The sequence below is a fragment of the Pinus tabuliformis genome, chromosome X (assembly GCF_031772625.1).
Source record: "Pinus tabuliformis cultivar Carrire ecotype Pingquan chromosome X, CPIR1, whole genome shotgun sequence".
NCBI classification, from domain to species: Eukaryota; Viridiplantae; Streptophyta; class Pinopsida; order Pinales; family Pinaceae; genus Pinus; species Pinus tabuliformis.
This window is the reverse complement of record NC_142308.1, coordinates 469667203-469678193: the sequence shown is the minus strand read 5'-3', so window position 1 is coordinate 469678193 and position 10991 is coordinate 469667203. Positions and strand designations below refer to the sequence as shown.

At 37.4% G+C, this 10991-nt stretch overlaps 1 protein-coding gene and 1 pseudogene across 2 annotated transcripts; one reads left to right on the top strand and one right to left on the bottom strand.

Annotated features, from left to right (window-relative positions):
* Window positions 1-1108: 1108 nt before the first annotated feature.
* Window positions 1109-5201, top strand: LOC149140707 (gibberellic acid methyltransferase 2-like). Its single transcript, XM_089451048.1, has 3 exons — window positions 1109-1307; window positions 4540-4835; window positions 4941-5201. The coding sequence occupies exons 1-3, from the start codon at window positions 1109-1111 to the stop codon at window positions 5199-5201; spliced, it is 756 nt and encodes a 251-aa protein (XP_089307174.1).
* Window positions 5202-9576: 4375 nt separating this feature from the next.
* LOC149140706 (gibberellic acid methyltransferase 2 pseudogene) lies at window positions 9577-10476 on the bottom strand (annotated as a pseudogene). Its single transcript, XR_016265075.1, has 3 exons — window positions 10438-10476; window positions 10056-10337; window positions 9577-9930 (listed from the first exon to the last, which is right to left on the bottom strand). The product of XR_016265075.1 is annotated as a gibberellic acid methyltransferase 2 pseudogene (transcript).
* Window positions 10477-10991: the final 515 nt, after the last annotated feature.

Here is a 10991-nt window from a genome sequence, read left to right as displayed (position 1 = left end):
AATTGGAGTCTGGATGGTCACAGCGTCATTGTTTCTTCCATTTTTAGAATGAATATTTCCTAGATTGAGTTCACATAGAGGACATAAAACATCACTGTGAGGTACGATGGGAGGTACCCTATCCATCCATGGCTCAACTTGTCGATTCCGAAGAGCTAATTAAATTGTAGGTTAGAGACACCATTTTTCAAGGATATACCTAAACCCTAACGATGGTCCCAGTCTTATCGACACTATAATGAATTCCTCTACAAAGATTCAAAGGCACTCTATCAGATGGGGATACTCCTACCTCAAGAGTGAATGGAGGCTGTGTAGCTGATTTACAAAAACCCTTCCTCCTTTCCTTTCCTTTCCTCTCTGCAGAATCTGGTCGTCCCTGGTTTACACGCCTCAATATTTGTTAGAATCTGATAATCTGGATCGACTCGCTGGTACATGGCACGCTGGTACATGGCATTCAAGCCAAACTGAAGGAACTAGGAGTTTTCGACCTGCATGACGATTTTTACTTCTGAGGTTAAGGTCGCGCAGAACTGGATATGTGGGTTATGTCGCGGCATATGCGAGCTCTCGTTTATGGGATTAAATTCAGTCGAATACGTGGAATTATCACCTCGGAATATGCAATTACCACAACCGAAAATGCGAGTTAACCGCCTCGGATATGTGCGTATCGTTAATAGATATGCCATTATCAGTATTTATATGAATTATCAACTGATATGCGCTTTTTCACAAAATATTCGAATTATAACCTGTGGATACGCGAGTTATCATGTGATATACGAATTACCAGCAGTTGATACGCGAGTTATCATGTGATATACGAATTAAGATCCGTGGAACGCGATTAATGATTCGATACGCGAATTATAACCGCAGGATATGCACACCATTACACTGATACGCGACTTATCACCGCCAATTGTGTCCGTTAATGAGGGATACGCGGATTATCACCGCATGATATGCGGATCATTACACTGATATGTTATTTGTCTTTACGGTTTATGCGAGGGATCTCAGCGGAAAATATGAGTAATCTCGGCTGAATAGCGGATTATTTATGGTTATGCGAACTCTAACTGCCTTTACGCGAATTATCATGGAACGATACGCGACTTATCGCGATACGCTAATTATAAATGGATATGCGGCTTATCAGCATTGGATATGCGACTTATCAGAAGCTACGCGGATTATCATAGTAAGATATGCCGGTCATTACGCTGATAGGCGAGTGTCTTTCACCGCGTTATTTTCCGCTTTTGCGAGCTACCCGGCTGGATATGCGGATTATGCTGGTGATTTCAACTGATGCGAAGTTTCTGCCATTTATGCAACTGATCCGCTCGCCTGGTTGGGTATTGCAGGAACCGCTTCGCTTGGTTTGTTCTTTCGTTCGCTAGTTCTTTACGAGGCATAACTATCACTCTTCATTCAAACTTTCGCTGGCCGAATTGGAGCTAGAAACGAAAATAAGAAGGGATTTCCAATTCTGTAAAACGTCGCAAGTGGTCCGTTCGGCGTTCATGGTTGAATTCATAAATAGAGGCCAGAAGCGCTCGCCTGTTGAAGTCGTTGCCATCAATGACACTACTACTGGTGTCGAATATGTATGATATCACTGTTGGACAGGTGAAGTCGTTGCCATCAATGACACTACTACTGTTGTCGAAAATGTATGATATCACTGTTGGAAAGGTAAAGGAGATAAAACATAAATTTATAGTCAAAACATACAAGTTGCGATTTTTTTAGTAATCACACAACTTGATTTTTACAATGAATTTGGGAAAGGGTATTTAATTTTTTCCAACTAGTGACTTGTCTAAAATCTTGAGAGGCATACACTTATCTTAGTTAATTCACACTCTAAATATAAACTGCACTTAACTCTTCATCCATGACTAGACTTGATTCAATGGTCAACACTAAGTTAACTAATTCTCTAAGTTTAACCATATTTTGAAAAAATCTGGTAGGGATTTTTGTATATCCAAATAAAAGCTGTCAAACTTCATAATTTTAGGTGCTCTAGAAGTTTTTGATGGTGCTAAATCCATTTCCGCCATCAAAAATATGATTCAAACAATGAATCTACAGGGTTTTTTGAAATTTTTTTGTCCGGATTCTCAGTTAACTAATTCTCTAATTTTAGCCTATTTTGAAAAAATCTGGAAGAGATTTTTGTAAATCCAAATAAAAGCTATCAAACTTTATAATTTTAGGTGCATTAGAGGTTTTTGATGGTGCTGAAACATTTCCGCCATCAAAAACATGATTCAAACACTGCATCTACAAAATTTTTTGAATTTTTTTAACCAAATTCCAACAACCTTGACTATCCACAAAATTCATTCACTACTCCAAATATATAAACGTGAGTGTAGGCTGCTCATCTTCTCAAGTATTACTCAATTCTGGGTAAATTTGATGCTGATGTGGAGGGCGCATTCTAGGTACATTTGATGCTGATGTGGAGGGCGTATTTAAAGCCCCTGATGCGAATGGGGGTAGGGCCATATATATTTCTCAGAGTCATGTCAGTTCTTTATAACGCAGAATTTGATATCAGTATACTATATATATAACGTATACTATATATATACCGTGACCATTGAGGTTTACGAGGGCAAAACGAGAAAGATTTGCAGTTGGGCTGAATGTGTTCCAATAGTTTAGATTTAAATTTTAGTGGTGTAGGGTTATTTTGTGTTTGTGTGTTTGAGAGGATGTTTGATTTCTGGTTTCTCAGCACGAAGCTATTTTTATTATTATTTTTCAATCTCTCCAAAACGCAAGCGATAAGAATATCGCATTCCGGGCTTATGATCCATTTTCGGCTTATCTTTGGTTTTATTTCTTTCATTTGTTTGTGTTGCTTTCTTTTTTGACAGGTTGTTTTATTTTTTCATTTGTTGCTTTTTTTTTTGACAGGTTATGGTCTATGGTCAGTGATTTAGTTTCAATTTTGCTCATAACCTGTGTTTTTCATAGAATATGACTTATGATGTATCCGTTTTTGATCTTTTGTTTATATTTGTTAATATATTTTCTGCTTTTAGTTCCCTCGTGGAGAATTGTCTTTCTATTCTCCAATCCTTGTGTTAAGATTAAGTCCTATCAGCTCATCAACCATCTTTTATAAATCTAGACTTTTATATTATCTCAATATGATATATTCAACTTTTTCTTTCTGATAAAAACAATAATACAATAATAATATGCATCCTTTACTTGATTTTATACAATAATAATATGCATCCTTTACTTGATTTTGACACGATAACATGACTTCACTCCACTTTGCACTCATGACTGTGGCACAATAAATTGCCTTGCTCCATTAATCCAAACGCTGCACAAAGAGTTCCGCGGTAAGTAATTGCTTCATGATTTATGGTATTTGTTATCGAAGAATTATTCTCTTAAAGTTACCTTCAAATATTTCATTAAAGGTTTTGTTGTTGGGCAAAGTGTCTAGGGATTAGAGTGATCATTTTTACTCTGAGTAATAGTCTTTACTCTTAATGTTGTCGCGGTCCCTAACACTTTATGCTACAACAAACCCTTTATAAATGTCTCTAAATTTCTATTAGAAAAATAAAAAATAAAAATTAACACGTAAGATATTGCTCTCGAAATTGAGTGAAGTAACCAATATTACAAAGGTGGTAGTCCAATATTCCTTCATTGTAAAGAAGTTGCATTATTATGTATTGGAAAGATAATTGCATATTTCAAAATATTTTGGAAATGCTCTAGAAATAAACTAGTCTAACCACTGACTTCACTCTTATAATTCGGATTTCTAAAATATTCTTCCACATAAGATTATAGCAAATACAATGAAAATATTTCGCACAATTCAGTTCAGTCGTACTTAAAGTGAACTATATGGTCAGGGAATGAAGACTATTCTGTGGCAACAAGTTGTTTTTATCTCTTATTTTGCGTAAGATCTGCAAGTGATGATGATAATGGTGTGATGTCGTTGTTGCAGGCATAGTGAAAGGGACTGTCTCCGCAACACTTTCATATACCAGTGATTAGGTGATTGGATTGTGTAAACATTTTCCTAAAGAAAATTAATGGGAAAATCTGAATAGATGCTAATTTTCACATTTCTTCATGACGTTTTAAAAAATATAATTGAATCCTACATTAATGTTATTTTAAAAATTCGAACTCTAAAATATTACAGGAATAGTTAATTATCGAAATGAATTTAATTTCGGAATAGTCTAACTAGGTGGAGGAATTACTCGGTTTCCATCGTGGCCCGAAAAACCCCTAGCTCCAGCGATCGACAATTCCTCCGCCCTCCGCCAACTCCGCCACCCTCCACCACCATTCCACATTAATTGCTTCTGGGACAGCCCTCCGGCCTGGAAAGGACTCCAGCCTCCACCGGAAAATACTGACGCGACCCAGGACCTGCATTAATGCGATAGTCATTTGAATTTTGAAAATGCCCGCCCAAATTCTAGATATTTTAATTCCTAGTTAGATTACTCCCTCTCATAATCACAGATCTGGGATGTGCAACTGGTACAAACACCGTAGCAGAGTTCGATTTTGTTGTCAAAACACTCGCAAATATTTGTGAGAATGATCATCATTCTAATGCCAGGAGTTCAATGCTAGAGTTCCAGGCTTATTTCTCTGATCTGCCTTCCAATGACTTGAATAGCCTCTTGAATCTGCTGGACCGACCTGAGCATTCTCCATATTTTGTTGCGGGTGTACCCGGATCCTTTTACAACGTTCTGTTTCCGAGGTCGACCATTCATGTTTGCTTCTCTGTCATGGCGCTTCATTGGCTTTCTGTCAGGTGAGATCTGACAGATTATTATCACACAGAATTAAATTATCTGATTACATTATTTTCATAGCTCAGAATTTTGAACCAAGTAATATTATCATTATTGCAGGTGCCTCAGGCTGTTGTGATGAAGGATTCACCCTTATATAATAAGGGAAGAGTGTGGATTAATGGAGGCAGGCAGGATGTGGCAGAAGCTTATTCAAAGCAATCCGAAAAGGACCTCACCACTTTTTTCAACTGCAGAGCTCAGGAGATGGCACCGGGAGGCGTGCTCTTCTTCTGCATGATGGGCAGACCAGACAGTTGGTCTCCTGTACAACAAGTTTCTGTGGGAGGCTATATGTATATTCCATTGAGAGGGCTATAACCAAATCTCAGAAAATAAAAAATGAAAGAGTCCGGAACATTGGCGTCTCTGGCTTCTTAAACACCGCCATTGGCTTCTCCTTGCCAGAGAGGGCTATATGTATATTCCATAGAGAGGGCTATAACCAAATCTCAGAAAATAGAAAATGAAAGACTCCGCCATACAATACATGACGCTGTAATTGCTACAGTGACTACCGCTTGATATTTTTACATGATAAAAAATATAATGATGTGGGTGTGCTTCAATAGAATAAAAATCTCAACTTCGGAAAGCAGCACTTGCTCTGTTTTGGTTAAAGAATTCAAGATTTTCACTCCCACTGATTGTCCGTCGGGAAGAAATCCTCTGTACCATAAGAAAATTCCCACCAAGAACAAGGATGTCACATAACCAATGCGGATTCACTGGATTAAAAAAAGCTCAAAAAGGACATTTTCCATTCAAAGCAAATGCACAGAAATTAAAAGCTCCAGGAGGAAAACCAGAGATGCAACCTGTTGAAACGCCGGAAGTGGCAGATTGCAACTCCGTAAAATGCCTACAGGTTTTAGTTCGACAAACGCACTCTAACCTCTTGCCAAATAATTTTCTTTTCAATGAGAATCATCCTGCTTACTGCAGCGAAACCCACCTTCTTTAGAGATTGTCTGAATTGGTGCTAGCTCATTTGAAGACCGAGCTTCATGTTCATAGTTGCAAACCTTCTACGTAATCTATTCTTTCAATAGAAGCTCTCCATTTGTCTGTGTATGCCTATTTGGAGACTGTAGTGCCCATTCAACCACAGACATTTGTTTTGATGCAGACTGTGGAATAGGAAGGCTTGGTAGTGATTCTCCTTTCTCTGTAATGAGACCAGAATTCGCCCCATTGGGAGCATTTTCCGTTAAGTTTTGCATGAGAATCACTTTTCCTTCCTTCTGGAGACTAGGCTACATATTCCAGGAAGAGCCGAATCTATAATTTCATATCCCGCATGTTTCATATAACTGCCAACAAAGTCTATTTATCCAACTGGCAGTGGAGGCAATCTGGTTTCAGAGGATGGGATGACCTTTTCAACGCTTCCATTTCAGACCAATAGTAATTATAAGCATCACCTTGTTCACACTAAAGATTTTAAGACCATCATGATCGGAAACTAGACTGAGAATCTTGTCATGCCCATTGAAATTATAACTGTCGGGAGATTTAAAACTGTCCTGTCCAAAGAACATGATAAACACTGGTTAAAGCTTCGCAGATCTTGCTTCCAATTCTAGATCGTATTCGATTCAACAATCCTAGCCAAGGATAAATAGATTTCTCTGCAACTGAACATACAAATAAAGAACGAGTCTTTATTTGTCTTCAACGCTTAAACTAATGCCGATAAACATACGTAAACTCCACATGGCGTTGCAAACATCGTGATAACATTACCTGCTATAAGCTACACCTTTGGAAGAATGGAAAATTTGATTTTCTAATTTTTTTATTAGGGATGTTTGAATTAAAAATTGTTTAAAAAAACACAGTTGTAATTACCCAGTGTCTTTAGAAATTGAAAATATTTGAGAATTTTTTTGTTTTCTCAATAAAACATTGAGCACTATGAAATACAATTAATTATGTTTAATATTTTTCCATAATTAATATTTTCTTTCCATTCATTATCATACTTACTTTTAACCATAAAACAATTGAATTTCTTTTTTAGATTTTTCATTAGTCATCAGTGTTTTCTCTTGCTTTTTATATTTTAATTTATTTCTTTGCTATTTAAAGATTTCTAATTTAAAAAAATCTTAATTACATTTATTTTTACCATATGTTTAGTGGTACAAAGTAGTACCAAAATATGTTAAAAACTCTAGCATAGTAAAATGTTAAGAAGTGTAAACTTTCTATATTTCTATAATTTTAATAAAATCCATTCATTACTCTATTAATTTGGAATTAATAAAATTTTAAAAAATATTTTAACTACTAATTTCATATATATAATGAACTATGCAAATATTTTGATAAACAAATCATTGTCCTTTCATACCAGAGCAGTGAAACAACTAATATAGATTTATGCTATTAAAAAGTTGTCAATTACTTTTTATTTTTATTTTTAAAATGGTTTTTGAAATTTATATAATTTGTTTATAAAAATTATATTTTTAATTAAAAAATATAATTTTAAAATCAAATTATTATAATATAAATAAAAAATATCATTATTATTTGATGATGATGGTGGTTAACGTCCACTGAGACCAAATTGGTCTATCAGACTTATAATTTTTTTAGTTTCTAATTCTCTGGCTCCTCGTCTTTCTTGGCGAGATTGGTGCTCTAGCTTTCTTTTTTTCCTCTACCCGTCTTCCAACTTTCTTTATCTTGCATCTCCTTCATCTCTTCTGGTTCTTGGGACATTGATGTCTTAGGTTCGCGATCCACTCTGTTCGTCCTTTTTGAAGATAGTCGGAGAAGAAGTTTGGTCTAGGAGATCTGCATTGCTGTTAAATGAAGATTTATTTTGTGCGTATTCGAGTCCTTATAACTGTTGATGCTTGAGGGGTTGTCAAGTTCACTCTTTTGTTGTTGGGCAGGGCTTCCCCCTGCTTGTCTTGAGAGATGTTTCTCTCTTGCCCGATTTCTTGTGATTTAGAGTTTTCTTGAGAGTATTCCTCTTTGATGACAGTGTAGTGTTCTCTTTGTGCTCTTTCCCACATGTAGATCTCTGGTGATTTTTTCTAGCAGAATTTTTCTTGGAGGCTTTTGGGCAATTTTTGGCTAGGTGGCTTGTCTCAAAGCAAGATTGACACCTGAAGATGACACTTTCATAATCGAGTTTCTGATTCCACACATAGTCTTTACTTGTTAGATGTATTTCAGCTGGGAATCCGGCACTGAAGTCCATTTCCACACAAATGCGTGCATAGGTGGTTCTGGCATATTCCTCTGTTTCTGGGCACCTGCAGTAAAATTTTCCAATTGCATTTCCAATGGCTTTTAGCGAAGAGAAATTCCAGAGATGCAAGGGTAGGTTTGGCAATCTCACCCAAACTGGTGTTAAGGTTATGACTGTTGTTGAGAGATCGAAAGATGGGTTCCATGGCCTCATGAATAGGCCTGATTTTTCCCAAAACCAAGGGCCGAAATCTAGAATACATTGTCTGCTTTCAGGGTTTTCAAAATCTACTATAAAAAAACCCTTAGCACAGGGATAGATATTAATTGCATCAGGGATTAGAGGCTTCCATACCTCCGAGATCCAACTGTGTAGAGCTGTTAGCCGCAGCCAAAAACCATTGAATCTACAGATTAGAGCACTTTCAGAGAACTTCAAAGCCTCATCGAGTGAGGCCTGGACCACCTGGACAGTGGGAGCTGGGGCTTCACTGACGATATGCGCTGGAGCTTGCCCCCCAGAGGCGGACGGAACTGAGCCAGCAACTATTTTCGCGAAGCTGGGAGCCATCTGGAGAATGCTCTCGTGCTGAGTATAAAAGATTGCTGAAGAGAAGGCCACAGGAGCTAACCAAATCTACGGTGATCTGACATATACTGCAGATCTATCCAATAACTAAATTGTACACAGCAGCAAGAGCCGCAGGTCTATTTATGCAAAGACAGAAGAAAGAGTAGAAAACACCTCCAATAACTAATAGCTCACAGATCTGGGTTCTTCTCATGCATATCTAGCCAAATCTACGGTGATCTCCCATAAAAGAAGCTAGCCACCGTTTGGAAGAAACCACAGATATATAGCCCACTAGTTTGGAAGAGGTATAGCTAGCCACCGTTTGGAAGAAACCGCATATCTAGAAAAAACTGCAGAGCAGATCGGGAAGAAACCACAATAAAAAGAGAATTTATGAATATTATAATATTATTAATTATTAAAAATTTAATTTAATAAATATTAAAAAAACATTAGTATTAAAGATAAAAATATTTTTAATAATAACATAAAACTTATTCAATTACAAAAACATAAAATAACAATTTCCCTTTACATAAAATAATAATAATAAAGAAATTATATTTTTTTTAAGTAAAAAATAATAATAATAAGGAGGAAATTATATATTTTTACATTATTATGAACGGGCGAAAATAAAAACCAGTAAAACTTAATCTGAGAGCATTTAAATAGTGCATCGCCATGTGGAGTTTACATATGTTTATCGGCATTAGTTTAAGCGTCGTTGACAAATAAAGACTCATTCTGCAATTGGAAAATAAATTCGGGTTTTGATAAAGGAGTTATATTTTGTTAAATACATACACTTTCCATGTGAAGAAGTGCTTATGAATTGCATAGGCATACCAAATATCACTACAGCTCCCCGGGCCTTGCCAAATATCACTTCTATAACAAATCGAACCGGTCGTTCTAACGATAACACAAATTTGTGACCAGTCTGGAAGGTGGATTGCACTGCAGAAACGCTGCGGCCTTTTCGGAAAATACCCGAAAAAACATATCTGTACAGTCCTTCCCAATGTGGGCTTCAACCAAAGTGCCAACAAAGCTCTTTACCAGATTGGATTTCATACACCCAAACATCGCTGGGTCCTTAATATACTCTTCAAAATCCTCCTCGCTCATGCTCGGCACCCCCTCGCACACTTGCAGGTTCTCAATCACAAAATCGTCACACTTCTCCACTGCCTGTCTCAGCTCATCTGGGTTAGGAAAATACCATGGAAGGTTGAAAGAATCTCTCAAATCTCTGCCAATAATCCCCTGCACTCCATATCAAAACACCAACACATTCATGCATTAATATCCAGATTCTCTGTAAACAGATCTATATTGTTAACTATAAATGATTTAATAATAATTTAAGACTTAATTGTCTGTCAGCTTGCCTGTGTCACCAATTCATCCCATGCCTCTTCAAAGTCCTGGCCACAGAATTCGCCTCCCACAGAAACTTGTTGTACAGGAGACCAACTGTCTGGTCTGCCCATCATGCAGAAGAAGAGCACGCCTCCCGGTGCCATCTCCTGAGCTCTGCAGTTGAAAAAAGTGGTGAGGTCCTTTTCGGATTGCTTTGAATAAGCTTCTGCCACATCCTGCCTGCCTCCATTAATCCACACTCTTCCCTTATTATATAAGGGCGAATCCTTCGTCACAACAGCCTGAGGCACCTGCAATAATGATAATATTACTTGGTTGAAAATTCCGAGTTATGAAAATAATGTAATCAGATAATTTAATTCGGTGCGATAATAATCTGTCATATCTCACCTCTGAAAACCAATGAAGCGCCATGACAGAGAAGCAGATATGAATGGTCGATCTCGGAAACAGAACGCTGCAAAAGGATCCAGGTACACCCGCAATAAAATATGGAGAATGCCCAGGTGGGTCCAACAAATTGAAGAGGCCATTCAAGTCATTGGAAAGCAGATCAGAGAAATAAGCCTGGAACTCTAGTATTGAACTCCTGGCATTAGAATGATGGTCATTCTCACAAAGATTTGTGAGTGTTTTGACAACAAAATCGACGTCTGCTACGGTGTTTGTACCAGTTGCACATCACAGATCTGTGATTCTGAGGAGTAGTCTAACTAGGAAGCAGTCTAATTAGGAATTAAAATATCTGGAATTTGGGTGGGCGTTTTCAAAATTCAAATGACTATGGCATTAATGCAGGTCCTGGGTCGCGTTAGTGTTTTTCGGTGGATGCTGAGTCCTATCCAGGCCGGAGGGCTGTCCTAGAAGCAATTAATGTGGAACGGTGGTGGAGGGTGGCGGAGTTTGGAACGGTGGTGGAGGGTGGCGGAGTTTGCAGAGGGCGG

Coding starts and splice junctions, on each gene's coding strand:
- LOC149140707 (XM_089451048.1), top strand. CDS start 1,109: ATGGAACGATACGCGACTTATCGCGATACGCTAATTATAAATGGATAT. Junction 1,308..4,539: donor TGGATATGCGGATTATGCTG/GTGATTTCAACT, acceptor TCATAATCACAG/ATCTGGGATGTGCAACTGGT. Junction 4,836..4,940: donor TGGCGCTTCATTGGCTTTCT/GTCAGGTGAGAT, acceptor TCATTATTGCAG/GTGCCTCAGGCTGTTGTGAT.